General features: G+C 57.9%; 3 protein-coding genes across 4 annotated transcripts; 2 read left to right on the top strand and 1 right to left on the bottom strand.

The window, feature by feature from the left end:
• Nucleotides 1-383: 383 nt before the first annotated feature.
• On the top strand, nt 384-7,973 carry CUEDC2 (CUE domain containing 2). 2 transcript variants are annotated; one of them, XM_046649356.1, is made up of 9 exons: nt 384-528; nt 5,998-6,084; nt 6,437-6,580; nt 6,675-6,736; nt 6,825-6,955; nt 7,041-7,223; nt 7,364-7,425; nt 7,506-7,566; nt 7,651-7,973. In XM_046649356.1, the coding sequence occupies exons 2-9, from the start codon at nt 6,011-6,013 to the stop codon at nt 7,795-7,797; spliced, it is 864 nt and encodes a 287-aa protein (XP_046505312.1). In that variant the 5' UTR covers nt 384-528; nt 5,998-6,010; the 3' UTR covers nt 7,798-7,973. The 2 variants fall into 2 exon arrangements, with proteins under 2 accessions (XP_046505312.1, XP_046505318.1); XM_046649362.1 differs by having other exon boundaries at nt 468-528; nt 6,001-6,084.
• Nucleotides 7,974-8,101: 128 nt separating this feature from the next.
• On the bottom strand, nt 8,102-11,965 carry FBXL15 (F-box and leucine rich repeat protein 15). Its single transcript, XM_046651965.1, has 5 exons — nt 10,266-11,965; nt 10,040-10,170; nt 9,717-9,870; nt 8,892-9,397; nt 8,102-8,425 (listed from the first exon to the last, which is right to left on the bottom strand). The coding sequence occupies exons 2-5, from the start codon at nt 10,090-10,092 to the stop codon at nt 8,236-8,238; spliced, it is 903 nt and encodes a 300-aa protein (XP_046507921.1). The 5' UTR covers nt 10,093-10,170; nt 10,266-11,965; the 3' UTR covers nt 8,102-8,235.
• A 266-nt stretch (nt 11,966-12,231) lies between these two features.
• PSD (pleckstrin and Sec7 domain containing) lies at nt 12,232-27,603 on the top strand. Its single transcript, XM_046654100.1, is given in 18 exon segments — nt 12,232-12,508; nt 13,588-13,661; nt 13,778-14,514; nt 14,794-14,902; nt 15,368-15,728; nt 16,460-16,900; nt 18,083-18,277; nt 18,444-18,524; nt 18,730-18,842; nt 19,482-19,540; nt 19,654-19,743; nt 23,462-23,505; nt 24,963-25,153; nt 25,237-25,307; nt 25,416-25,573; nt 25,747-25,891; nt 26,169-26,312; nt 26,794-27,603. Coding segments are annotated over 17 exon segments (3,189 nt in total). The 5' UTR covers nt 12,232-12,508; nt 13,588-13,642; the 3' UTR covers nt 27,025-27,603.
• Nucleotides 27,604-27,640: the final 37 nt, after the last annotated feature.

Genomic DNA, 27,640 nt, shown 5'->3' with positions numbered 1-27,640 from the left:
GGTGACAGGGCTTAAACCTGAACTGGACATGAAGGGGGAAAGACACTGGGATTTGGGGAAGAACACCAGGTCCAACCAAGCAGCAACGGGTCTGTGGAAGGACAGGAAAGACAAGGAGAGGGGGAGAAAGCTATAGGATTTGAGGGCAGAAATTCTAGGGTGAGGAAATAAGGCGGACGGGAAGATTCTGGGTGAGGTCGAAAGATTCTCGCTCCCTAGCAGATGACAAGGAACTAGGCGGGGATACAATCAGCCGCTGCTACTCCACCCACTGGCAGCACTTCCATGCCTAACTCCTCCCTACCCGCAAGAAAAACGGCCGCCGCCAAGCGGGTCCAAAGACGGAGACAAACGAGAGTGGGAGCAGAGGCCCCGCCCAGTTTTGGGCACTTGCCCTTCTCCAAAATGGCTACCGCTGCGCTTCTAGAAGGGAACCGCTCTGGGCCCCGCCTTTGATCTCGTTGGTGGGGCTGGGGGATGAGAGCTGCACCGCGCGGGACAAGTCGCCGGCGGCGCCCGACGGAGCAGGTGATTTCCCCTCCAGCCCCCGACCCAGGGCTAGGAGAGTCGCGGAGAGCGTTGACCCAGGGTACCCATTCTGTGTGTTCCCCCACGGCACCCTCCCCCGGGGCCCGCCGGACCCCCATCTCTGATTCTTCCCATAGCCTGTATCAAGGCACATCCCAGCTTGCTCAGGCCTCCCTCGTCATGTGTCCCCTAGGGCCGCAACCGCATCCCGGTGCCCTCTAGCCCACTGTTCTGAACCCTTACGGGTACCGCGCTAGCTTGTTTAGCGAGCTCCTGCTTCAGGGGTCCGCCATCATCGCGGTCCCACTTCCTGTGTTCCCTCCTCCCCGCGTTTGTGCTCCCGCCTGACTTTGGATGCCGGAATTCCTTGTACCCCTGTGTCCTTGGCGCCTCTAAGACCTGACTTGGGGCTCAGGGGACAATGATGTCCTCTGGAACCTGCGTTATGGGACTAGGGCCCCAGGAGCTGGGCTTCATAGGGGCTGGGACAAGCAGTGAAGACCTCCGTGCTAGATCCTCTGAGTTCCCAGGACTCCTCCCACATGGCTTTCTGCTCTCCCTCCACCTTGAGCACCTCCCCTCCCCAAGGGAACAGCATAGTACTCCTAACCTCAGTCTCACTTAAATTTGTCCAGAGGATCTATACCAAGCATCTGGAGATGTGCTTGGTCCTGAGGACGCTCTCAGGCCAGCTGGGGGCAGTGAGGATGGGCAGTTGGGGTTGGCTGCCTGGAATAAGTGAGTCCTGCAGAATGAGAGGCAGAAGGAAAGACGTTCTGAGTAGGGAGAAATGGTATGAGCAAAGATTCTGAGTTAGGCAAGAGGACCAGCCATGGAGGAGAGGAGGATCAGAATATAGGCTGGGGCCACACGGTTTGCATCCTGAGAGGTGGTGTAGTGTTAGTGGTTAACAGTGAGGGTTCTGGAGCCAGACTGCCTGGGTGTAAATCTGCCATTAACTTACTTTGTGACCTTGGGCAAGTTAGTTAACTTCTCAGTGCCTCCATTTCCTTTTAGGTAAAATGGGATAATGTGATAATATTAGTATTTATATTTTAGGGTTATTTTGAGGATTAGGTAAATTAATACATGTAAAGTGCATGGAATAATCCCTGGCACATTGTAAGCAGTCAGTAAATGCTAGGTGTTATTAGCATCATCAGACATGTTTAAACAGGACTCATGACAAGACGACAATCACATTTTATGAGTGCCACTAACCAGTGAGCCCTGATTTGGAGCCCCTAGAAAGTAATGGAGTTCTGTAGGCTACAACTAGAATTTGAAAAGTCTCTTGGGTAGCATGTTCTAAACCTGAAGAAGGCTGGCTGCTCAGGCTGCAGTTTCCCCGACTCAGGAACTGTGGAGGAGAAGACTCTGGGCAGGAAAGAAATGCTGAGGAAGGCTAGGGGAATGGAGAAGGGTGAAAGTAAGAAGTGGAAAGCCTTGAAGGCTGGATAAAGTTTGGGCAGCCCAAGAACAGGAGGCGGGAGGATGTTCCTTTAGGAGACAGGCTAGAGCAAAAGCTCAGGGGAGGAAGACATTTATCTTGGGCACAGTGAGGAGTTTCCCAGTAACAACTCCCTGGCTCCAGACCTTGGTTAGAAACCTAGAGGCATCAGACACATTCCTGAGAGCTTCTTCCCTAGTAACCCAGCTTTCATGCAGCATCCATGGGCCTTTGTCCCAGCAGAGGTTGTCAGCAACTGACAGCAGCCAGGATTTGATGTAACCCAGCGTGGATGTAGGTCTCCACAGGGGGCTGACCTCTTGGGAGAGCTGCATGATGGGATCTGGTATGCCTGGTCTGAGCAGTTCTGCTCCTCCCCAGGGCCCATGCTGGGGTCTGGAGCAAGAGGCAGGCATCCCCCTGGTAGGCTAGGGCTTCTCAGTCCTGCTGTCCAAAGTGACCCTTGTGCTAACACAGCAACTCTGTGTTGCCACTTGGGACCAGGGAACTGTGATCGTAGATGGTAGCCCTGTCTCAACCCACTGGAGAGTCTTGCTATCTCCCCATCCCCAGAGTAGCCCCTAGAATATGCAGTCAGCTAGGCAACTTGGATTTACATCTTGACTCCCACAGTCAAGCCAGGTGACTTTGGGCAAGTCACTATACTCACTGAGCTTCAGTCTCTTCATCTGTAAGGCAGGGAGTAACTGTTTATCGATTATCTACTTCACAGGAGATACTGAGTGTATTTTGATGAATAAGCCAGGTGTGTAGCGCCTGCTCTCATGAAACAACTAGAGGAAACATTAAACATTGCCCAACAACTACTTAATTATAACTGTGAAAGGTGCTGCTAAGTAAGGAAAAGTGCAGTCTGCAATGAGGGTGTAAGATGGAAGGGACCAAACCAGTTCTAGAGGGTCAGGGGCAGCATGCCATGAGGAAGGAAATTTTAAACTGAGACCTGAAAGGTGAGGAGTTAGACAAATGAAGGGGTGGAGGTGGAAGGTTGCCTAGGCAGAGCAAACAATAGGCCCTTACCATGAAAGGGCTTGAGTGTTGGCAAACTGAAAGAAAGCCAGGGTGGAGAGGAATGAGCCAGGGAGGGTGTGGTGCATGGTGAGGCTGGAGAGATGTAGGCAGGGGTAAGGCCCTGAATCAAAGGCGACAAAAAGAATCTGGACTTATCTGAAGGGAAGGGGGAAGATTTTTTTTTTTTTTCCTTTTTCTCCCCAAAGCCCCCCGGTACATAGTTGTATATTCTTAGTTGTGGGTCCTTCTAGTTGTGGCATGTGGGACGCCACCTCAGTGTGGCTTGATGAGCAGTGCCATGTCCATGCCCAGGATTCGAACCGACAAAACACTGAGCCGCCTGCAGCGGAGCGTGCAAACTTAACCACTCGGCCACAGGGCCGGCTCCTTTATACTTTTTTTTTTTTTGGAGGAAGATTAGCCCTGAGCTAACTACTGCCAATCCTTCTCTTTTTGCTGAGGAAGACTGGCCCTGAGCCAACATCCACGCCCATCTTCCTCTACTTTATACGTGGGACGCCTACCACAGCATGGCTTTTGCCAAGTGGTGCCATGTCCGCACCTGGGATCCAAACTGGCGAAGCCCAGGCTGCCAAGAAGCAGAATGTGGGAACTTAACCGCTGTGCCACCGGGCTCGCCCTAGGGGGAAGATTTTAAGCAGGAAAAACATGATTTTTGGTAAAGATCACACAACTATGACCTTTGAGGAGAATAGGTTTGTGGGGCCAAGATGGTAGTGGGAGAAGGGTTAAGAAGCTCTTGCAGTTAAGGCAAGAGATGGAGCAGAGTGGGAGCAGAGATGGAGAGAAGTAGATGTGTTGAGAGATAATGATCAGGGCTTGGAGACTGATTGGATATGGGATGGCAAGGCGTAGGATGATGTCAAGGTTAATTCTCAGACGGTGGCAGGAACAGCTGGCTGCATAGATGTGCATTTACTGAGGACAGCCTTGGAGGAGTAAAAGGTTTGGGAGAATGTCAGTTTGGGACATGTTAAGTCATCCACATGGAAGTTTCAGAGAGGTCTATGTACAATTTTGTAGCTCAGAGGAGTAGACTGGACTGGAGGGTTGGACATTTAGGAATTGGTGACATGGAGTTGGTACATAAAGATGTGGGCCCAGATGAGATCTTCTGGAGATCTAGAGAGAGAGGGTGCAGAGTGAGGACAGAGGAGGGGCAGCCTTGAGCCTGAGCTTTGCTGCCACATTTAGAGGGCAGTAGAGGAGAGGGGGCAGAGAAGTAGAAGAGAAACAGGAGAGTGTGGTGCCTCAGAAACCAACAGTGATGCTGCTTGAAAAGGCAAATATTAGGTGAAACCATAAGAAATTGCCCCTTTCTTCCTTTCTCCCTCTCCCCCTCCCCCCGCCTTCTTTCCCCTCCTTCCCCTTCTCCTTCTCCTTCCTTCCTTCCTTCCTTCTCAAAAACAGGCAGTATTGGCAAGCTCATATGGTTCAACCTAATTAGACCAAAACCTGAAAAAGTAACTCTTGACGTTAGCCTAAGAAATTCTGGGAAAGATTTGGGAGGAGAAGCGAGACTGGAGTTGGAGAGAAGTTGCTAGAATGGAGAATAATAAGGGCATAGAATCTAGGACTTGGTGATTGATAGAATGCAGCAGGTGGGGCTGAGACAGGGCAAAATCAAGGGTAATCCCCAAGTTTCAGGTTTGGCAGCTGAGTGAGTGAATGGTGTGTCAACCGGTGAAACAGGAAGAGATGTATATTTGGAGAGGGGATGTACACAGATGGGGAGGATATCATGAATTTGGAGTAGGTGGAATTTGAGGTGCCTCTTGAGTCTTCCGAGGGGGAATGATGGGATTCCTTCCCACCTACATGTTCCTGACTCCTAAATACAGACTTTTGAGAGCCAAAAGCATGTAGGTGGGACTGAAGTAAGTCAGTAAGTATTTACTGAGTACCTACTAAGTGCAGGCGTTTTTCTAGGTGTAAAGGCTATACCAATGAATAACACAAAGTCCCTCCACCTCGCTCTTCTTGGAGCTTACATTCTATGGGGGAGGACAGACAATAGGCAAATAAAGATCAAATAACATTAAGCTGTGGCAAATGCTATATAGAAAATAAAGCAGGGTTGGGATCAGGGAGTATGAGGAATAGCTATTTTCGGTAGGTTAGCCAGGGAAGGTCTCTCTGAGGAGGCAGCATCTGAGCAGAGCTCTGGAGGAGGTGAGGGGGTGAGCCATGTGGATGTCTGGGGAGTAGGTAGGAAGAAGCTGAGCAAGTTTGAGGAACAGCAAGGAGGCTGGTGGGGCAGGAGTGGAGTGAGTGAGGAGAGAGAGTGGTGAGGTTGGAGAGGTAGGCAAATCTTGTAGGTCTCTGTAGACCTTGGGAAGGAGGATGGAAAGTCCTTTGGAGATAGTCCCAAGCTGCTGGAAGGGCAAGGATTGGGCAGGAAGAGAGAATTCATGAAAGACTTCCCCTTCTATCTGGGCCCCAGAGCCAGAAAAGCCCCTTTGTGCAGAGGGTGGGTGGCCCACTCTGGGTGGGGGAAGGGCTGTGCTCTATCCTGAGGCCTGCTCCTTGGGGGGCTGGACAATGGGGCACTTGTGGTTGGATTTGGGGGCCAAGTGGCCCTCTCAATGATGAGATTCCTCAGCCAGGAGGCATGTGACTCCAAGACCTTGGTTTCTTGCCAGAGGGTCTGGGCCTGCTGCTGGGGAATGGGGTGGGGAGATGGGGAGAGGTCAGGGGGAGGGGCGAGGGGCACCCCCACTCTGGAGGCCTTCTGTTGAGACAGTGCCCTGCCCTGTCTCAGGCTGGAGGAGGTGGAGAGACAGGCAGGGAGGGGGCTGTGGCTCTCCTTGAGGGAGCGGGGGAGGGCTGGAGAGCTGGAAGCTATGGGCAGCATCAACAAATGGTTTCCATAGCAGGGCAGGAGGGAGGAGCTGGCAGCCCCTGGGCCTAGTGGGTAGGGGCAGGCAGAAGAGGGCCTGACAAACCAACATCTTGTGTCCCTTCAGAAGAGGAGAGAGCATGGAGCTGGAGAGGATTGTCAGTGCAGCCCTCCTTGCCTTTGTCCAGACGCACCTCCCAGAGGCTGACCTCAGGTAGAAGCAGCTCTCCTAGAAGGATCATGCTAGGGCCAGGGTTGGAGCTGCTGGGCCGTACTCTGGGCCCTGGTCAATGGAAAGACTGGGGTGGGAAGCACTTGGCTATTCCTGAGGTGGGGGAGGGCTGATTATGATTTGCTGGTATGGCCTTTCCTCTTATCCTGTCCCTGTCACCCTTGTTGGATAGATGGGAACCCAAAGTTCTGAGGGAGGGTGGGATACTCTGGCCTCAAGCCTTGAGGTCTGGCTCATGGACCCCGTGAAGCCAAGGGCTGGGGTCTCAGGCTAGGTGGGGGTGCTGGAGGTATCCAGTATCCTACCCAGGGCTTGTCCTGTCCCCTTCCTGCAGCGGCTTGGATGAGGTCATCTTCTCCTATGTGCTCGGGGTCCTGGAGGACCTGGGCCCCTCAGGCCCGTCAGAGGAGAACTTCGATATGGAGGCCTTCACAGAGATGATGGAAGCCTACGTGCCTGGTTTCGCCCACATTCCAAGGTGGGGCCTGGCTGGAGCCAAGAGGAGGAGGGGGGCTAGCTGATTGTGGAGGGCGGGCAGAGTTGTCTTCTTACCACCCTCCTTGTCTTTTTAGGGTTACAATAGGGGACATGATGCAGAAGCTCTCAGGGCAGTTGAGTGGTGCCAGGAACAAAGGTGAGTCTGGGGATCAGGCACTCGGGTGGCTCATAACCCCCAACCCCCAAAGCCCTGGCAAACCTGATGCTCTCTCTGCCTCTTTAAGAGAACCTGCAACCGCAGAGCTCTGAGGTCCAAGGTCAGGTGCTCATCTCCCCAGAGCCCCTGCAGCGGCCCGAAAAGCTCAAAGAAGAGACTAGGTCTTCTCCTACTGCTGCTGGGGATACTCAAGATGAGGTACTGCTAGAGGAGGGTACCGATGAGGGAGCAAGGGGGCAGGAAAGGAGGGAGTACTGCCTCTTGTCAACATTTATGCCCACAGGCAGCCGGCACCGAGGAGGAGCTGCTGCCAGGGGTGGATGTACTCCTGGAGGTGTTCCCTACCTGTTCGGTGGAGCAGGCCCAGTGGGTGCTGGCCAAAGCTCGGGGGGACTTGGAAGAAGCTGTGCAGATGCTAGTAGAGGGGAAAGAGGAAGGGCCTCCAGCCTGGGATGGCCCCAACCAGGTATCCTCTGTTAGATGCCCCCCAGCCCATGTAGCCTCAGCTACACCCTACCTTAGTGTTAAGCCCCCATCCCTAGCCTCTCCCTATCTGCTTCTCCTGCTGGTGCCCTAGGACCTAGACCAGGCTTCCCCTCTCTGCAGGACCTGCCCAGGCGCCTCAGAGGCCCCCAAAAGGATGAACTGAAGTCCTTCATCCTGCAGAAGTAAGTCTGGGCTGGGCTAAGCTGGGCCTTAGAGGGTCTTCCCAGGGTGGCAGGAACTTCACCCAGCCAGTTTTTGGCAGGTACATGATGGTGGATAGTGCAGAGGATCAGAAGATTCACCGGCCCATGGCTCCCAGGGAGGTGAGAGGGTTGGGGCTGCTAGCGGTGTGGAGTGGGTGGGACTGTCTCCTGGGCTCTGTGACTCACTGCCTGATTGCTTGACAGGCCCCCAAGAAGCTGATCCGATACATCGACAACCAGGTAGTGAGCACCAAAGGGGAGCGATTCAAAGATGTGCGGAACCCTGAGGCTGAGGAGATGAAGGCCACATATATCAACCTCAAACCGGCCAGAAAGTACCGCTTCCACTGAGGCATTCACTGGACTCTGCCGGAGCCTTCTAGTCTCAGATCCCAGAGGGATGCAGGAGCCCTACACCCCCACACAGGGTCGGCCCTAACTCCTGTCCCCCTTCTGTACTTCCTTTCTCCACACTGTTAACCTCCTCTTGGAGCTACCCATGGGCACAGTAAAGGTAGCCCCAAGAAGGTGTGAGTGCACTCTGGTCATTTCTGCCTCAGAGCTGGGGTGCTGGGGTACTGTGTCTGTCTGACTTTCTCTCCCAATCTCACATCCCCTGTCTCCAACAGGGCAGCAGCGCCAGGCAAGAAGGGGTAAAAAGCTCTTTATTTGAAACTCCAGGGTGGGGAGGGCATTGGTCTCTCACCAGAGGCCCCCACAGTCCAGTTTCCCTACAGTTCATAGCCAGCCCCCGCCACACAGTCCAGCTGTGCCCTACTGGCGGGTGGGTCAGACCTGCAGGTTGACAAAGGGTGCAAAGCCGGCCATGTCCTGCAGCAGCACCAGGGCCTGATGCAGTGGCGGCTCCACGTCGATGTCCACGCCGCGCTTCCGCAAGCGGCTCAGGCTGGGTTCGGCCACATGGTGGCAGTGCCGCACCCGCAGTGAGCGCAGCGCTGGGCAGTACTCGGCCAGCGTCCTGGGGGAGGAGGGGGGTGAGGCTAGGGGCATGGAGTCGTTAGTCAAGCCCCTGTCTCCCTCCAACTTGGGGCATACGTTTTCCCTCCATGCAGGAGGGAGGGGGCCTGGGTTGGGGTCATACACTCAATGTCTCCAGTGAACCGGAGACTTCCTGTCTCTTAAAGAGGGAACCTGCTGCTCAGCTCCACCTGGGATTGCAAGGTTCTCCACTTGTTGAAGAAAAGCCAGAAATCTGACTTTGTATGTGAAATCTCCCAATGTGTAAATAGCGATTCAAAGAGTTTTTAAACTGTGGGCTTTCTGGTCTAGGCAATTCTAGAGGCCTTTCCTGTTCAGAATCGGGGTGCCGTGGTAGCAGAAAGATCCAGAAACCCCAGTTCTGCCTTTTGGCAACTACAGCCCACGCCTACACCCAGAGGCTAAGTGTTGCCTCCTCCCATCCCACCGACCCCAGGCCCAGGCACCTGACGCCGTCGCTTCCGACGCGGAGGCAGCCGGTTAGGTCGAGGTGCTCGAGTTCTGGGCAGTTCCGAGCCAATTCCTGGACAGCGGTGTCCCCCACATTGGCGTTGACCGCCAGCGAGAGGCTGCGGAGGCCCGCGCCGCGCCTCTGCGCCAGGTACACGATGGCCTCATCCTTGAGCTGACGGCAGGCGGTGAGGTCCAGTTCCTCAAGGGCCGGACAGCGGTCGGCAAGGCCCCGCAGCGCCAGCCCGTCTACCCAGTCACAGTGTGCGAGCGACAGGCGCTGCAGGCGGGGGCAGCCCTCGGCTAGCGCCCCCAGCGCGCGGCGGCTCAGTTGCCCGCAGCCTGCCAGCGCCACACTCCGCAGCTGCGGATTCCGTGCCAGCACCGGCACCAGATCCTCGTCCGACAGCCATTCGTGACACGGCGCCAGCGCCAGCTCCTGCAGCCCCTCGGCGTCCCGCAGCAGCCAGGCCAATGCAGCCCGCGGGATCTGCGGACCCACCTGCGGGTGGGGAGGCACCTCGACTCTCAGCTGATCCCGGGGCCCGGGCAGGCGCTGCCTATCCGGCCCTGAGTTCTTTCCCGGCAACAGCCTGCCCTCGGGGCTTGCCACCTGCCCTCCCAGGAGAGACCCCACGCGCCCTCTGAGTTGATACCCAGTACTCGCCCTTTGAGAATACTTCCCGCTGGATAGATCGCTTCCCGGCCATTCCTGGAGGCCCAAGGGGGTCCGGAAGGGTAAACAGCCCGGTTGGGAGCTGGGCTGGGGGCGGGGCGGGGGCGGTACCCAGACGGGGGCGGGGCTCCAGCCCCTGGCTCACCTGAGCGGCGTCAAATCGGCGAAGCCCCGCCAGGTGCAGCTGCACTAGTGCCCGGAAGGCCCGGCTGACGCGCTGCAGCCGGAGCAGCTGGCGCAGCGGCACCAGGCTCAGGACATGTGGGAGCAGCACGTCTTCCCAGGGCAGGTCCAGGAGCCTGCGGGTAAAGGGGCGTTGGCGGCGGCGGCCCCGGGCCGCTGTTACTTGCTAGTCCGCCTCCGTTGTGCTCCTGCGCCCCGCCTCCTAAAAGCGGCCCCCAAACCGGCCCTGGTTCAGCTTCGCTCCCCGAGATCCTTCTCTCTGTCGGCCCCTCCGGTGCTCGGTACCTGACGGCTCCCGGCTCTTGCTCCCCTCCGGACGGCTCCATTGGTGGCTCCATCGGCTGTCTATTGCGCGTGCGCAATAAGGTCTTCTCGCTTTGGCCTTTGAGCAGCCGCAGCGAACCCGCCTCCTTGGGCTGTAGAGACAGACCAATTCAATCGAGTGTCGTCTCACTGAGGATCCTATCTGAAAGCGTTCAGGATGGATCCCGAAACTGAGGGCGGAACAGACCGGTGGTGTAACATCAGAGCTCTCCTCAGCTACGTGGCCTGAGACCTGAAGCTGGAAAACGTGATGGTGCTGCAGAGACTGGCTTCTTTTTTCGTCTTGGGCCAGTGGCCGCCTCTGAGTGAAGTGGTGATGGGAAGAGCAGGCAAAGCCAAATACGGAAGGGGCGGAGCCAGGACTCCAAGTTCGGGTCCTACCCTATGCCCTCTGGTCGCTTTTAGCGACTTTGAAAAAGGGGAGAAATTATTCCACCTCTGTCTGGCACGTAGTAGGTGCCCAGTAATTGGAGAATGAATTGAATGGGCGAAGCTAGAGTTTTCTTTTCTTCATCAAGCCAACTTGCCAAAACCTCCCATTTGTGGTTAATTTTGAAGTACAGGACTATGCAGCCCCTTCCATTCCCGGATGATTTGGAGTGGGTTTACACCTTGGGGAGAGAGATGTAGGGGGCGCTGAGAAGGACTATATCTCCGGCTGGGTCCCTTTCCTTTCCCCAGGAGGTCTACAGTCCTGAGAAGAATTAGTGCTCAGCTCAGCCCGCCGGGAGTACTGCTTCTCAGTTGGCCTGGGGGCTTAGTTGTGGGATATGGGGCCGGCCCACCCTGGGGCAGTGACGCCCCCGAGCTCTAGGCTCAGACTCGGGGCTGCTCTCTCATCGCGTCCCCAGGTCCTAGTTCCAGGGTCGGCTCCGAGGAACCCCCGGAGCAGTGCTTTTCCCATCAACCACTGGTGGGGAGGGTGTGAAGAACGCCGAGGGCTAACCCTGTCGCTGAGAGCTGCCCCCCTACCCCCCAGGAGGGTTGCCCTCTCCCTTCGCGCAACCGCCTCACCTGCCTCTTCATAGCGAAAACTACTTCCCGTTCATGATCTCATCAGGGGTTCGGGCGCTTCACTTTAAAGATGAAGCCGAGGCCCTGGAGAGTCGGCGCCTTGTCCAGGGTCAAGCGAGTCGGGATAGAGAACTCAGGCCTCCTGGTTTTCCCAGAATCCCTTCCAAACTCCCCCATCCCCCAATGCAGCGAGAAGGGAAAAGCTATTCGCCGGGAAGGATCAAAGAGGGTCAGCTTGGGTGAGGGAATTGCTCCCTCTTCTTCAGCCAGCTTGGGGAGGGAGTAGCTGGGAGGGCCGACCTCTGCTAAGGTAGAACCACAGGGCCGCGCACCACTTCGGGCTGCGCGCCTCCTCCCCCTCCCCATTTTGTTTGAGCCTTTGCGCCTGCGCAGTGCGACAAATCTGGCGCTGTCCCCTTCAGCACCACGCGGAGCCCGTGCCGCCCCTCCCCGCGGTGAGCCCCGCGAGCCCCCGCCTCGCACGTCCTCGCGCCCCCTGGCCGCCCGAACAGACCCCTTCTTCCTTCCGAGGTCACCACTTGCCTGCCCTGGCATTCCCAAGGAAAGCAGTTGCCATAATAGCTCTAGCGGCGCCTTCTTAAAATACCTGGGCCCTCTTCTACCTTGGCCAAGGGCACAAAGGTTGCCTGTCCCCCACTTCCTCCAGTCCCGCTTCATCCCGTCTAACCTCTTACCCCGAGTCGGGCAGTAGACCTAACAGGCAGCAAACAAGTTCTTTCTGAAGTCCGACTAACATCCCTCCTGCTGCATCCTGGGCGAGTGGTTAGGGTTGGGTCTCCTGGGTCCGAGACTGAGAACCCCAGAGGGTTTGAGGTGGCGTTCCCTAGATCTCTCTTCCATATGTTGGTCTCCTGGGTTTAGGGGGCGGGTCTGGTCGACACCTATACCGTGTGCTTGGCGCGGCCGCGTGTTGGTGGGGGCGGGAGTGCGTGTGGCATGTAACAGGTCATGTGGCAACCTCCTCGGGACACGCGTGGGGTCTGGAGCGGGACAGGCGTGTGCAGCTGGGTCCTGCATGTGCCTCAAGGGGCGGTGGACGAGAGGGACGTGGACACGATTGGGGTGGGGCACGTGAGGGTCTGGGGAACAGAACTGGGGGTTTCCTACTTCCTCCCCCTTGTCAGGGGCGGGTCTCAGGTTGGCGGGAGAGCCCAGCAGGGATCTAGCGTCGAGAAGGAGGGGCAGCCTCCGGGGCTCAGGGCCCCAGGAGAGGGCGAGGGGGTGGGTGGGGGGATTAGCTCTGCCTGAGACGCGCGTAGGGGGGGAAGGGGAGGGACTGAGAGGCGGGCGGGCCTGGAGCAAGCGGGAGCAAGCGGGAGCCGCGCTGCCTTCACAGCTAAGCTGGGCCCAGCCTCTCCCCTGCCTCTCCTCGGCCCCAGCTCCTGGCGAGCAGCGGTGAGTACTGAGGCGGCTTGAGCCCGGGCTGCACTGAGGAGGAGGTGGGCCCCGACTGAGCTTCAGGAACCTGCCTGGCAGGGTTGCTGCTCCTGACTTCTGCCCCTACCCTGCATTGCCACCAGAAGCCCCTTTTACCCCTTTATGGTCCCACCTGGGCTGGACAAGATCTGTCATACCCCTGGGGGGCAGAGGGGAGAGGGGTCTGGTGCAGCCTTCCCCCAGAGACCAATGACTGGTGGGGGTTGGGGGAGAGGGTGTGTGCCTCTGCTTGAGTATGTATGTGAGTATGCATCTGTATTTGTGTGTGATTGTGACCAGCAGGTCTCTGTGAGTGTCTGATATGCCTGTGTCTCTGTGTGCATTGGAGAATGAGGGCCCCTGTGTATATCTGGGTATCTCTTTGTGTGTTCCCGTTTGATGACAGTGTGTGTGTAAAACAAGCATGTGCTTTTCCATTACACGCATTTTTTGTTATGACTGTGAGAGTGTATGAGGGTGTGTCTTTGAGCAGTGTGTGTGTGTGTGTGCCTGTGTCTATGTGTGCTGGAGAGTGTTGCCTATGAATGTGTTTAACTGTGTACTGACATTATTTGTCTTTATGTACATGTGTGTTCATGAATGTGTGTACCTGGGTGGAGAACAAGAATGTCCCTTTCCCATTCAGCATGGATGTATTAGGGGTAGGGGCCTCTGTTTAGGGGCTTCCCCTTCACCCTATGCCTCTCAGCCCCTCATGGTCCCTATATAACCCTCCCCCTGCCATCCCTCCTTCTCCTTCCAGGGGTCCTGAGTTCTATCTCCCTGAGTGAGGGGCCTCCATGAAAGGGACTATGGGGGGAACCCTGGCTGTATGGATGGTGATGGTTAGCTGAGACTCCTGGTTCAGAGGATGGGGTAACAGCCTTCCCCTTCCCCCACCAGAAGTAACTCCAAAATGCCACAATGACTCTAGGCTCCCTCAACTTTTGAAATAGTTGAGGTGATGCTCAGGGCCCCTCCCAGTGTGATGCTCAGAGCCCCCAGGCAGAAGGAGAGGAGTCAAGGGCTTGTTGAGGGTACAGTTCTTTTCTCCCCAGGCTTCCATGGAACTAGCCCAAGCAACAGGCCTGATTACCCCCAGGGGTGGGATCAATGATGCCAGATTCCCAGGGTGGGCTAGGCCCCTGGTGCTCAGCTGCCCCAGCCAGCTTTTCCCTCCCTATCTCTGCTCTCCTGCCCATCCAACTCCCTGGCAGTTCACTCCCTGCACCCCTTCCTCTTTTGCAGGCCTGTCTGAAGAGCATGCTGCCCCCTCACTCCCCGCCTGGCCTCGCCATCCCTGCCCCCCCAGCCTGACCCCCGGCCCCAGCATGGCCCAGGGTGCCATGCGCTTCTGCTCAGAAGGCGACTGTGCCATCTCCCCACCACGATGCCCACGCCGGTGGCTCCCCGAAGGCCCGGTGCCCCAGAGTCCCCCGGCCAGCATGTATGGCAGCACAGGCTCCCTGCTACAGCGGGTGGCAGGTCCAGGTCCCCGAGGCCGGGAACTGGGACGTGTGACAGCACCCTGTACACCCCTGCGTGGCCCCCCCTCACCCCGTGTTGCTCCTTCACCCTGGGCACCCTCTTCACCCACTGGGCAGCCCCCACCAGGGGCCCAGAGCTCTGTGGTCATATTCCGTTTTGTGGAGAAGGCCAGTGTGAGGCCACTGAATGGGCTACCTTCTCCTGGAGGCTTGAGTCGGAGCTGGGACCTGGGTGGGGTCTCTCCTCCCAGGCCCACCCCAGCCCTTGGGCCTGGCTCCAACCGGAAGTTGCGGCTGGAGGCATCCACATCAGACCCACTCCCAGCAGGAAGAGGCTCAGCCCTGCCTGGCAGCCAGGGCCTTTCACATGGTCCACCAGGCCAACCTCAGGTTGGGGCAGATGGCCTTTACTCCTCTCTCCCCAATGGACTGGGGGGCCACTCTGAGCACCTGGCCACGCTATTCCGAGGAGCTGCTGACACTGGACTCCTGAACCAGGTATGTCGTGACCTCCCTGGAACCCCAGAGTCCCAGCAAAGGGGCGAGGCTTGGCCCCTTGGCGATATTGGGCCTGTTGACAGTTCACTCTGAATCCGTCAGTCTATCCTAAATTTGTCTCTTTCTTGCCCTCTGTGTTTGTCCCTGTGTCTCTGCACCTCTTTCTGGGTCCCTGTGTGTTTTTCTTTCTGTGTTTCTGGTTTCTGTCCTGTTTCTGTGTCTCTGTATGTCTGACTTTATCTTTGGGTGCCTGTGTCTCTCTCTTCCTCCTTGCCTTAGGGGGACACCTGGTTCTCCCCCCGGGAAGTCTCTTCTCATGCCCAGAGAATTGCTCGAGCCAAATGGGAGTTCTTCTATGGCTCCTTGGACCCCCCCCAGCTCAGGTAAGGTCTGAAACTGAGGCCAGGGGAACAGGGCCAGCCTTCTGCACAGCAGCTGAGGTGGGGTAGGGAGCCTTCCTTTAAACCTCCCCACTCCTTTCCTGGGCTCATGAGTCAGCTAATGCCTCTCCAGGCCTCAGTCTTTCCTTCTGTGTTATGATGGGGGGTTGCGGGATGGTGGCTGGGTTGGGCCCCTGGAGGGAGGGGATGACAGGATATCAGGGTCATTCCTTGGAGTAGAAAAGACTGGTCTCCCTTAGGCCCCTCAAATTTGTTTGATAAGAACTTGATTTGAAATGAGCTCCACTGGCACCAGGAATAAGCTGAGTTTGTAGCAGGAGAAATGGTGGCTAGACAGTGAAAGAACTTCCTGCCAATATGAGGCAGTGGGGGAGAGTTCCTTCCTAGAACAGAATCAGGACAGGGAGCTGACCTGGATAACCTCCTGACCGGGATGCCTATGCATACTGCAGGTGCTAAGCCCCCAGAGCAGGCCCCCCCATCTCCACCTGGGGTGGGCTCAGGACAGGGCTCTGGGGTGGCTGTGGGGCGAGCAGCCAAGTACTCCGAGACGGACCTGGACACAGTGCCCCTGAGGTGCTACCGCGAGACCGACATCGATGAGGTGCTGGCTGAGCGGGAGGAGGCTGACTCAGCCATCGAGAGTCAGCCCAGCTCTGAGGGCCCACCTGGCACTGCCCGCCCACCTGCCCCACGTCCAAGCCCATGCCTTGGCCCTCATTCCAGCCTGGGCAGTGGTAATGAGGACGAGGATGAGGCAGGTGGGGAAGAGGATGTGGACGACGAGGTGTTTGAGGCCTCAGAGGGGGCCCGGTGAGTGGGGGAGTGGGAGAGGAAAGTGACTTGCTCCTTCCCACTGGCCCAGAGGCCGAGCTGGGGTCAGAGGGACTGGAAGGGAGACGAGAAGCTGGGAGGGTCAGGACCAAGCTGGTGGTGCTGACAGGGTGGTGTAGCAGGAGAATCGGGACAGGGGCATGAGGCCTGGCAGAATAGTGGGGGGGTATCAGCAGGAACCCAGGAGGGTAGGGGGCAACCTGGATAGAGGAGGAAAGTGGTACTAGTGAGGAAGAAGGGGCAGGGTGAGAGGCCAGAGGCCAGAATCAAGCCTGGAGGGGTGGGAACATCAATCTGGGTCCTGGATCCCGGTGGGAGAGTGGGGAGTGTGGGGGCTTTCCTCTCCCTCTCACACCCCATTGCAGCTTGGAGCCTCATCTTCTTCTCCTAAGATGTTGCCAGAAATAGAAATGGGATGGCAGGAGGGGAGAGGATCAGGGAGAAGGAGGAGAAAGGGAGATTAGCGGGGAGGGAGAGAGGAAGGGATTGGGTGCTGGGGCGAGGTTGTGCTGGGTTGCCACAGGCGCACTGAATAGCTTGGCGAACGCTGTGGTGGGGCCTCTTACCCAGGTGGCTCTTTTTAGGGGAGGTGGGGGCCTGTGAAAAGGAGATGATAATCCCCTTCACAGAGTCGGTATGAAAGTTCAATGAAATGCCACCCAAGAGTTGTTCCCTGTGCACCTGATCAGAGATTCTCCCTGCCCCTGCAGGCCAGGCACCCGAATGCCTCACCCTGGGCCTCTCAAATCGCCTGTGCCCTTTCTACCTGGGACCAGCCCCTCGGCTGATGGGCCTGACTCTTTCAGTTGTGTATTTGAAGCCATCTTGGAGTCACATCGGGCCAAGGGCACCTCCTACACCAGCCTTGCCTCGCTGGAAGCCCTGGCCTCACCTGGCCCAACCCAGAGCCCCTTCTTCACCTTTGAGCTGCCTCCCCAACCCCCTGCCCCCCGGCCTGACCCACCTGCTCCTGCCCCACTTGCCCCTCTCGATCCGGATTCTGGTACCAGCTCTGCTGCCGATGGGCCTTGGACACAGAGAGGGGAGGAAGAGGAGGCAGAGGCTGGAGCCAAGCAAGCCCCCGGGAGGGAGCCCCCTAGTCCCTGCCGCTCAGAGGACAGCTTTGGGCTGGGGGCAGCACCCCTGGGCAGGTGAGTGATTCCTTTGGAACATTCTGGGAATGTCTGCTCCAAGGGCCAGAGCCTGAGTGCGACGATGTAGTTGATATTCCTGACCCTGGATAGGGTGATTAGGGGATGCTGGTGCCTGTTTTCCCATTTGGAGGACTACTTCCATTGGCCGTGAGGGGGAGCCCCTCACAGCCTGCCCCCTTCGTCTCAGATCCAGTGACTTGAGAAACCATGATTCAGGATTGAAGGGTCCCCCAAGAGCACCCTCCTTTCTCTCCAGGAGGGCCCTTCCCTCCCCAGACAGAGCCTCTAACCTGCTTAGAAGTCTCGTGACCTTAGCCCCACCCAGCCTGGAGGCTTCTCCCAAAGATGCAGCCCCCAGCTCTCCCACTGCCTCCCTCCCATGTTGCCTCCCCTTCCAAGCAGGAGTCTCTCACCCTTCTCCAGGAAGTCCTTTCACCAGTCTAACCTTTCTGCTCTCCCCTCTGCCGGCTACCCTCTCTGTCATGGAAGCCATAGCAACAGAAGGGGGTGGCCAAGGAGACAGGGTTGCTTAGCAACCAGGAGTTTCCGGCCTCTGTCTCTGGGGTGACAGGTGGCTTTGCGAATAGAGCAGCTGGGGTGGGAAGGGAAGGGGAGGAGGAGACAAGGGATGAGGGGATACAGTCTGACCCCCAATTCCCTCTACCCCAGAGCCTACTTCTTTGCGGGTAGAAGAGAAGGACTAAGGGAGAGGTTCCTCTCCCTAAAAGGCCAGAGGAGGAAAGACAAAGGAGTGTGAAGGTGTCCCTGCTGCCCTCAAATCTTTGTTTGACCTTCCACTGTTCCTCCCTGGGAGCCTATCTATCCCACCTTTGCCCATATTTTCAGAGATAGAGGACTATGTTTTGAGTAGGGCCAGTGTGGGGACAGGGAATCTATGTCTAGTAGCAAACTAAGGGAGCTTTAGGGAAGCAGCCAGAACGCCCATAGCAGCAAGATGGATGTGGGTTAGATTTGAGGCAGGACTTCCAGAGAGAGGTGGTAATGATGGAGCTAGCTGGTGGAGGGAACCTGCACAATCTCTTCCTCTGAAGAAAAGAAAACTGGCTTCCCCACGTCCCAGTCTCCCCTTCTCTGTCTTCCGGTCTGGAGGCATAGGAAGAATCTGGATGACCCCCAGAGGGCATGCCCCACCTCTGAGCTGGTGTTCTACCCTGGCAGTGAACCACCCCTGAGCCAGCTGGTGTCTGACTCAGACTCAGAGCTGGACAGCACAGAGCGGCTGGCCCTGGGAAGCACAGATACCTTGTCCAATGGGCAGAAAGCAGACCTGGAGGCTGCGCAGCGCCTAGCTAAGAGGCTCTACCGACTAGACGGCTTCAGGAAGGCTGACGTGGCCAGGCACCTCGGCAAGAAGTACAGCCACTGGGGTGGGATTGAGAATGGGGGGAGAGGGGATGCATCTTGTGGGCAGTACCTCCACATCCCCTCTATCTAATGCTCCCAGGTGTCTAGGTAACCCCCACCTGGCCCCCTGATACTTCCCCTTGAGACTCCACCTGTCTCTCTGCCCTGCCCACAGCAATGACTTCAGCAAACTTGTGGCTGGCGAGTACCTCAAGTTCTTTGTTTTCACGGGCATGACTCTGGACCAAGCTCTCAGGTGGGTGTTGAGCCCTTTGAGGGCAGCCCCCTCTCTCCAGGCCTGGTGTGCCTGGCCTCAGCTATGCCTCCTCTGAGCCCCTGTGCCTCCCCTAAGCTGCCCTGATGTCACCCTTCCCAAGCTGGCTGGGCATGGTCAAGAGCTGGGGCTGCCTGGTAAGGAGACCTTGGATGGGGTGACATGCTCCCTCTCCCCCTCTCCCCAGGGTGTTTCTGAAGGAGCTGGCCTTAATGGGTGAGACCCAGGAACGGGAGCGTGTGCTGGCCCACTTCTCCCAGAGATACTTCCAGTGCAATCCTGGAGCCCTGTCCTCAGAGGGTGAGGAGGCCGGGGGCAGGGTTTTCCCGGCTGGTTACTGAGGCAAACGGCACTGCGTGTGTGCATAGCAGCATGAGTGTGTGTGCAGGAGTGAATGAATGCACAAGCTTGCAGGCATGTGAGCATTTCTGTGTGCAGGCAGCGCTGACATGGCTGTGGAACTTTCCATGTGGGCAGGCATATTGCTAGAGTCCAGTGTGTGCTGTGAAGAGGCAAGCAGCAGGTGTGTTTGCATGTCATCGTTCACATACATGTACAAGACAGTGCTTGGCCTGAGTGGGGATTCTGTTTGGCTGCACTGGTCTGCATAACTGTGTGAGGCCCACCTGCTTGTATTTAGCACATAGACATAGAGGCATGTGGGCGTCGGGGGCAAGCAGTGGGCAGCCCCCAGCACCTTAGGGAGCTGGGGAGGGTGACCAGAGAAGAGAGAGAGGTTCCTTCTGAGGGATCTGCTGGAAAAGAAAGGTCTTTGCTTGGGATCAGGGTGTCACTAATGGGGTTCAGGACTTACAAAAATATGATTGTGGGCCAAAGGGCGTCCTGAAAATGGGCAAGGGATGAACTGGAAGTTGGGGAAGACAGCTGTGGGAAGAGTCCCTGGGAGATGGCCAAGACTGAACATCAATTCTCCCCTAGACGGTGCGCACACGCTGACCTGCGCCCTCATGCTACTCAACACAGATCTCCACGGCCACGTGAGTGGGGGGCTGGAGGGAGGTAGCCTGGAAAACAGACCTGGTCCAGAGACTTCGAGGCCTGGGAGGCTAAGGGTCTCGCCAAGCTCACAGGCCTCTGTGCCCTCCCTTAGAACATCGGGAAGCGCATGACCTGCGGAGACTTCATCGGGAACTTGGAGGGCCTCAACGAAGGCGGCGACTTCCCCAGGGAGCTGCTCAAGGTGGGGGGCGGGGCAGGGTAGAGGTTGCTGGAGGGGAGGGTTAGGGGACCTGTCAGCTGCATTGGAGGGAGGTGAGGTGAGGGGCCGACCAGCCGCCAGCTCCTGCCGCGGGAGCCTGGGCTTGGTGACTCAGCCTGGGGACCGCCCCCTCCCCCCAGTCCCGACACGTAGGCTCTCCTCTCCCGGAACATGCGCACTAGCGTGCAGTCGCGGCCACGCGCAGCGGGGGAGGGGAGACGGATGTCGAAAACACGTGATCAGGCAGCCCTGGACTCTGCTTTTGCCTTTATCAGGGGATGTCCTCCTGTGTTCACTGAGGATGGGAGGGGGTCCCTGCAGGGGGCGGGGTCACACAGATACACCACTTCGTTCCTCCCCTCCACCTCCTGCCCCAGGTTATAAAGCCACAAAAGCCTCCCAGGTACCGCTGCGCTGGAGGAACTCGGAGGTAGAGGGACAGGAGAGGGACGATGGCTTTTCCAAGGTCTCGCAGCGAGTTAGCGCCAAGCTGGGACTAGATACAGCGCTTCTGGCTCCCTTGTGGGCAGGTCCCGCGCCCAGGGGTCAGCACTTGAGGGGTTAGCTATACAGAGGCTGGGTGGAGAATGGGGCGCCCCGGTCCCATGGGTTCACTCATTTCCCTGGTCCGGTGGTGTTTCATCCAGGGAGGCCTGGACTCACTTGAAACCCCTAGGGTTGGCAGGGTTTCTGGGCCACCAGATACATGTGACTGCGCAGGAGTGTCCTTGGGCCTGTTTGTGAGCATGGGGTGTGTTGGGCTTCTGAGTTTACGAATGTCTCTGAGTGGGGAGGGGGGGGGTCCATTATGAGTTGGGGGTCATTGAGATGGGGTGATGCCTGAGTTGAGTTGTGTATGTATGATTTAGGGTGTTGGTGAATCAAGGGGGTTTGTCTGACTTGGGGTGTGTTTGTGCTTTAGGGCTTATGATTTAGCGTGTGTGTCTGAGATGGGGTGTAGGTTCGGTGTTTATGTATGTTGGGGTGTACATCTACGAATTGGCTGTCTGATTTATTACATGTGTCCATGAGTCGGGGGTGTATGTGAGTTAAAGACTATAAATTTTGAGATGTGCATCCGAATTTATAGTGTGAGTTGAGGTGAATGTGAATTGGTGCATCTAGCTAGTGGGATGTGTGTCTGTAAACTGGGATTTGAGTACGTGAGTTGGGGTATATACACGGGCATTTGAGGTAGCTAAGGGTCGTTGGGTTGGATGAGGCCACTGTGATTCCGTGGCTGCCTCCATCCTGTGTCACCTTTATGCCTCGCGGCCCCTCCTGGCTTGGTAAAAAAGGGCCGCAGAGTGGCGTTCCGACCTCGCCCCTCTCTCTCCCGCCAACCCTGACGAGCCAGGAGGGAGTTCCAGAGCCAGGAGGGAGTTCCAGACCCTGCAGGGTCTGCCCACCTCCACAGCCCCAGGCGTAAGGGCTCCGAGCGAGCGCAACCTCCCAGCATTCCCAAAGCAGCCCACCCCCACGCAAGTGCCCCACTGGCCTTCCCAGGCCCCTCCTCCGTGGCGGCCGCGCTGCGGGCCCCCCTCTCGGTCGGACGCCTCCAATTTGCGCCGTCCCCGCCCCCAGCCCTCGCCCTCCCCTCCCCATCGGCGCCCCCCCTCCCGCTCTCGCCGAGCTGCAGAGCAGACAGCGCCGCCGCCGCCGCGCGCTTCGTGCGTCGGTGGGAGCCGGGCCGGGCTCGCGCCGGGCCGGGCCGGGCCGCTCGCGCCGGCTGTCGGGGGAGCCGTCCGCGGGCCGTCGGGGGCCGAGGGCGGGCGGGGGCATGGCCGGGGGCCACGGCGCGCCGGCCGGGCCAGCATGATCGGCGTCAACAGCATCCACAGCAGCGCCGGGCGGCTGCGCTCGCGCTCGCTGTGCTCCGTGCGCTACGGGCGCACCCACCGCGGCGCGGAGACTCTGTGCTACGGCTGGCCGCAGCGCTCGCGCAGTCTCAAGCCCGTGCTCTACACGGACCTGGTGGTCAGCCGCCTGCAGAGCCGCAAGAAGAAAAAGGCGGTGAGGGCGTTGGGGCCGCGGCCCACGCCGGGCTGGGGGGGCGACCGAGGGAGTTGCCGAGGGCGGCTCAGCTGAGGGGGTGGCTTGAGGGCGGCACTGAAGGCGGCATGAGCCGAGGAGGACATCGGTGGGGCTGAGGGGGGAGCCCAGCAGGGACAGAGCCGATGGGTAGCCAGGGGTGGGCATGGACTTGAGGGGGAAGGGCACAGACCCTCGGATCAAAGTGGGCATTTCAAACCAAGGGGTCTTTGGGTCTTCTAGATGGGAGTATGACGTGGGGCTCAACAATGGGGTTTAGGACTTTCAACGAAGACCTGGTTGTGGGCCAAAGAGGGTCTTGAGAGGGGGCAGACAGAGGATGAACTGGAAGGCTGGAGACAGGGACTGCAGGTGGGACCTCAGTGGCCACTTCAGCCTCCTGGCCAGAGAGTTGGAGACTGAGGGTTTAGGGTCTGAGCTCTGCTGGGTTTGGGCTGGGTGTGTGCTGGGAGGGCTGTGTGTGTATAAGCCTGGGTTGTGCTGTGTGGGGGATGGAGGTTGTGGGGTGTACCCACCCCCAGACAGGGTGTGCTTATCTGGGATGCTTGGCTAGCCTTGTGGCTGGGCATGGCCGTGGGCAGTGAGAGAGTCAGAGAGTGTGATGTGTTGGAGGGGTGCTGTGTCCCATCGCGGAGAAGGTACCGACGTCACCACTGCACCCAGCTCACACGCAGGCAGCATCACACGCCACACGCTTAGCCCAACACGCACATGCCAGGGACACACCCACTCACAGACAGGCTGGCAGAAGCGCCCCCACAGTGGGAGGCACTGGTGTAGCCCCATGTTGTAGGCCACTCCCAAGAGTCCCCTATGCCACTCCTGGAGCCCCTTCTCTCCTCTGAGACCACCCCAAGGCCCCCACAGGTACTCCAGGCCAAATATACAGAGGCGAAGTGACTGGTTTAGGAGCACACAGGGACTTTAGGGTGTGCAGCGTTTGAAAGCTAAAACTACTGCCTTTTAGACTAGTGCTCACTCCCTAGTAACATGAAGTATGGGAGTGGGCAGGGGGTTGGACCACCCTGGCATTTGGCTTGATGGGGCTGTCTGGGTTAGGGGAAGCTCTCAGCTTGTCTTGGGGTTGGGAGCCATGAGAGTGTGTTCTCTATTAGCCAAGGAAGGAGGTGACAGGGTGAGTCCCTGTTCCTAGGCCTCCATTTCCCCATATACTCTGTGTGGGTTTATCCTGTGGAAAAAGGCCAGAGCACACTGTTGGGGAAAGAGCTTCTTGGGCTGCTCTTTTCCATTCCCTCTAGGGTGGTTCTTCCACCCAGGATCTGAACAGGATGACCCTTAACAATAGCAATAACATTAAAGATAATAATAGCAGCTGCCATTTACTATGTCAGGATGCCCTGCGCTGATTGCTTGCCCTACGTTAAACACTTATTACCACGTTTGTTCTCCCCATGGCTCCTTGCCCAAAGTCATGCAGTTAAAATGGCAGAGCTGGGCCCGGGTCCTAATCCTCTGTTCCAGAGCCTGTGTTCTTGGTTGTTACACCCTGCTGCCTCCCTCTCCCCAGCACAGTTCTGTCTCCTCCCCCAAGTTGGGAGGGAGGGCTCTAACTCTGGCATTGGCGTACATGATGCACTGCCCCCACAGGATTGACCCAAACCTCCCTGATTTGTTCCTCCCTTCCCAGGCCCTGTACAGCTCCATCAAGAATGAAAAGTTGCAGTGGGCCATGTGAGTCTTGGGGCTGTGAGGGGGGGTGGGGATGGACTGTGGGGAAGGGTCTGCCTGGAGAAACCAAGAGTGTGAGGTAGGCCCTGTGAATCCTGGGGCCACGGGGCAGGAGGTGGGTGAGGCCGCAAGAGGCAGTGAGGCTACCTCACTTCCTTCTTTGGAGATGCCTGCCTGTACTCGGGCTTCTGTGTCTTGTCTCTAGCTGGGTTGTTATGACAAGCTGGGTTGGGGTGGGTGGCCACTGTCAGCTGGCCGGGGAGGAGGGTGTGGAAACAAAAAGGGGAGGTCCCTTGGCAACCCAAGTGGGAAAGCAGAAGTCTCTGGAGGTAGGGCCCTAACCAGTAGTGCAAGAGCCCCCTCTTGGGTCCTAGGGAGCCCAGGGTGTCACAGAACAAAGGACTACATTGTCTACTCTTGGCAGCCTCAGTGGAAAGAGAGACTCAGAGTAAGTCTTGGAAGAGGCTGAGGGAAGAGGTCCAGTTTTAGCCTGGGATCCTCCAGTCTGAGGGTAGGGCCCTCACCTAAATGGTCAATAGATCACTCCTATTTGCTGGTATCTGCTGAGAGTCCAGTCACTGCTCAGTTTAGCTGGGAGCTCCCAGTCCGCAGGAGGGAAGACCTCAGAGGAGGCAGAGCTCAGGCTTGGGGTGCAGGGAGAGATCAGCGAAGGCTTCCTGGAGGATTGGGACTTGGGGCAAGCCTTGAAGGAGGGGGGAAGTATTTGTTTGGGGAAAGAGAGAAGCTGATATTTGGGAGACAAGTATGTGGTGGCTGAAATGAGTGTAGGGTGGGGAGACCAAGAGGCGGCGGGCCTGGCTGGAATGGAGAGTAGAAGGAGAAAGAGACAGCGTTGGCAGGGATGTAGCATAGGCTCCATGTGGGAGGCAACAGGGAGCTACTGCAGGTTTCTGAGTGAGGGAGTGACAAGACAGATGATATGTTTAGATGGCATCTGACCGAGCCTGCAGACCAGGATGTACCAGGGGACCACTAGGAAGCTACTTCTACCACCATTTAGCCAACGAGCCATGAGCAAAGCTTGGTGCTAGGTGTGGTTGAGACAGCTGAGTCAGACATGTGTCTGCCCTAGTGGAACAGGGTGTGAGGGCTGGGGATGTGTGTGCAGAAATGGAGAGGCTGGGGCAGGTTACATGTGAGGTGAGGCAGGGATAGACCTGGCCCTACCCTTGGGAGCTCCAGTCTGAGGGAGGTGACATGCTGCCTCCCAAGTCCTGATCTGAGCAGGGAAGCTTCAGCTATACCCTGGGGAGACCTGGTCTGAAGCGGCAGATAGGGCTCTGGGAGCCTCAGGTTGACGGGAGCCACACCCTACAAGAGGAGCAGTTCCCCACCCCCATCTCCATCACCACTGGAGGAGCCTTCCTGGGTGGAGGCCAGGACTGAAGAGGGGGTTGTGGCTCCACAGCCAGCCCCCTCTGAGGTGATCACACCTGCAGAGACGAGGAGGAGCTGAGACGCTCTCTGTCTGAGTTGGCCGACCCCAACCCCAAGGTCATCAAGAGGGTCAGCGGGGGCAGTGGCAGCGGCTCCAGCCCTTTCCTGGACCTGACTCCTGAGCCTGGGGCTGCAGTCTACAAGCACGGGGCCCTGGTGCGAAAGGTGCACGCAGACCCTGACTGCAGGAAGAGTACGTGGCTGGGTGGGAGGGTCTGGGGGATGGTTGGGAGCAGGCCTGAGTCAGGCTCCCCTGACCTGTCTTCCTCCCCGCAGCACCTCGGGGCAAGCGGGGCTGGAAGAGCTTCCACGGAATCCTCAAGGGCATGATCCTCTACCTGCAGAAGGTGCGGGGACAGCCCAAGGGGTTGGGGCTGAGCTGGCTCAGGGGAGTGCGGGGGGGCTGGGCTGGGCCAGGCTGGGACTGCAGCCAGGACAAGATGGGCACCCCCCAGGAGGAGTACCAGCCCGGGAAGGCGCTATCAGAGGCAGAACTTAAGAACGCCATCAGCATCCACCACGCGCTGGCCACACGTGCCAGCGACTACAGCAAGAGGCCCCATGTCTTCTATCTACGCACAGCTGACTGGCGGGTCTTCCTCTTCCAGGCCCCGTGAGTTTTCCTCTTCCTGCCAATCCCAGACCCCTTCACCCTACTCTCAACCTGTTCCCCTCCCTTGTCTCTGGATTGCCTCATTCCTTCTCAGGCCATACCCTGAGCCAGGACTAGCATCCCTGGACAGGAACCCTGGGCCCAGGTCCCAAATGGCTGTGTTGTCTCCCCAGGAGCCTGGAGCAGATGCAGTCCTGGATCACTCGCATCAATGTGGTGGCTGCCATGTTCTCTGCACCCCCCTTCCCAGCTGCTGTTAGTTCCCAGAAGAAGTTCAGCCGCCCTCTGCTGCCCAGTGCTGCCACTCGCCTCTCCCAGGTACCCACCCCCCCAGCTCTGTCTACTTGGTGCCAGTGGGATGGAGGGGGGCAGACTGCACTCAAGGCTGCAGTGTACGATTACCTAGATGCCCACTACACCAGGACACTGGTCATGGAGGTGAGCAGAGGCTGTAATCCAGTCTCCACTCCACTTGCCAAGCTGTCAACCCAGACACGGTGCTTTGTTCGCCCAAAGAAAGGGACACCTTTTTAAAAAACTTACACAAAGGCACTGTATTTGCTAGTGATCCTGACCAGCTACCCCTGGCCTCTAGGAGGAGCAGGTGCGGACTCACGAGGCCAAGCTGAGGGCCATGGCAAGTGAGCTGCGGGAGCACCGGGCTGCCCAACTAGGCAAGAAGGCCCGGGGCAAGGAGGCTGAGGAGCAGCGGCACAAGGAGGCCTACCTGGAGTTTGAGGTGAGCCTCCCTGCCTGGGCATCTCTTGGCTCCTTTCTCCATCAGTGGGACCTCTGCATCTCCACACACAGCTCAGACTAGTGGTTAAGGACACAGATTCTAAGAGTGGGACCAGCTGGGTGACCTTGGGCAGGTTGCTTAATCCCTCTGACCCTCAGTTTCCTCTTCTGTGGGACAGGGGTAACATTCCATTTCCACCAGGGTAACGAAGTGAGATGCTGTCTGTCAAGTGCTTGGCTTTCTCAACTCTGGTAAAGGCTCAGAAACATTAGCTGTTACAATTGGCAGTCTTGAGAGAGCCCAGAGAGGGTCACCGACTTACCAGGGGATCATGTCACAGTTCTTGGGGGCTTTTGGGGCTTCAGAGGTAGGCAAGAACCTGCTATCACGTAATCCTCTTTGGCCTCCCTCCCTGGTCTAGATGGGGGTGGGAGGGACAGAGGGTGGAGAGCAGGCTCCCAGCCCTGACCCTCTGCCTCAGAAATCCCGCTATGGCACATACGCAACGCTGCTTCGGGTCAAGCTGAAGGCGGGCAGTGAAGAGCTGGATGCGGTAGAGGCAGCACTGGCCCAGGCTGGGAGCACGGAGGATGGACTCCCCCCACCTCATTCCAGTCCTTCCCTGCAGCCCAACACCTCCAGCCAGCCCCGGGCTCAGTGTCATGGCTCAGAGGCTCGGGCAGGCGCAGGCAGCGGACGGTGGAAGCCCTGAGTCAGGGGTGGGTGTGTAGGGGGGTGGTGCCCATTGGGTACCTGCATGACATGGCCCCGCCTAAGCCCGGGCCGGCCTCGGGCCACCCACGAGGGCCCCTTGGCTCAGGGCCCGACCGCGCCGGACGCGGTGTCCGGGGCAGGGCAGGGCTAGGCCATGGGCCTCGGGAGCCTAGGCTAAGGGCCCCTCTGAGATCCCCTTTTTGTGATAATGTTTTGCACTTTTTCGTATGGGGGGCTGGGGCGGGAGGGGCCAGGGCTCCTGGACTTTTGATGCTTTTTTTCTTTTGTGGGGGAGGCCTGACCTTTCTGCTTTCTGCTGAGACCACTCCCACCCCTGACACCAGCAATCTCCCTCCATCCTGGGGCCTGGCTCAGACAGAGGCCAGGAGTTGGGGCTAGCTGGTTTTCCCTCCTTCCTCCCTGAGGGCTCACCCTCTCTCTTTCCAGAGGCAGAGGAAGGGTGTCCATGCCGAGGCCCCCATACACAGGCTGGGGGCAGCATGGCCTTGCTTTCCCTCCTTCAGTGGGCCCTGCCCTTGTACAGCCTCCACTCCCATTAAAACTGCTCTGGACTTGCTGGCTGGGCCTCCTTCTCTCACCAGTGCCTGGCTTGG

The sequence above is a fragment of the Equus quagga genome, chromosome 2, assembly GCF_021613505.1.
Source record: "Equus quagga isolate Etosha38 chromosome 2, UCLA_HA_Equagga_1.0, whole genome shotgun sequence".
Taxonomy (NCBI): domain Eukaryota; kingdom Metazoa; phylum Chordata; class Mammalia; order Perissodactyla; family Equidae; genus Equus; species Equus quagga.
The sequence above is the reverse complement of the archived record's forward strand: the minus strand, read 5'-3'. Positions and strand labels throughout refer to the sequence as shown.

Coding starts and splice junctions, on each gene's coding strand:
- CUEDC2 (XM_046649356.1), top strand. CDS start 6,011: ATGGAGCTGGAGAGGATTGTCAGTGCAGCCCTCCTTGCCTTTGTCCAG. Junction 6,737..6,824: donor GAGTGGTGCCAGGAACAAAG/GTGAGTCTGGGG, acceptor TGCCTCTTTAAG/AGAACCTGCAACCGCAGAGC. Junction 6,956..7,040: donor CTGGGGATACTCAAGATGAG/GTACTGCTAGAG, acceptor TTATGCCCACAG/GCAGCCGGCACCGAGGAGGA.
- FBXL15 (XM_046651965.1), bottom strand. CDS start 10,092: ATGGAGCCACCAATGGAGCCGTCCGGAGGGGAGCAAGAGCCGGGAGCC. Junction 9,871..10,039: donor CAAGAGCCGGGAGCCGTCAG/GTACCGAGCACC, acceptor CTTTACCCGCAG/GCTCCTGGACCTGCCCTGGG. Junction 8,426..8,891: donor GTCGGAAGCGACGGCGTCAG/GTGCCTGGGCCT, acceptor CTCCTCCCCCAG/GACGCTGGCCGAGTACTGCC.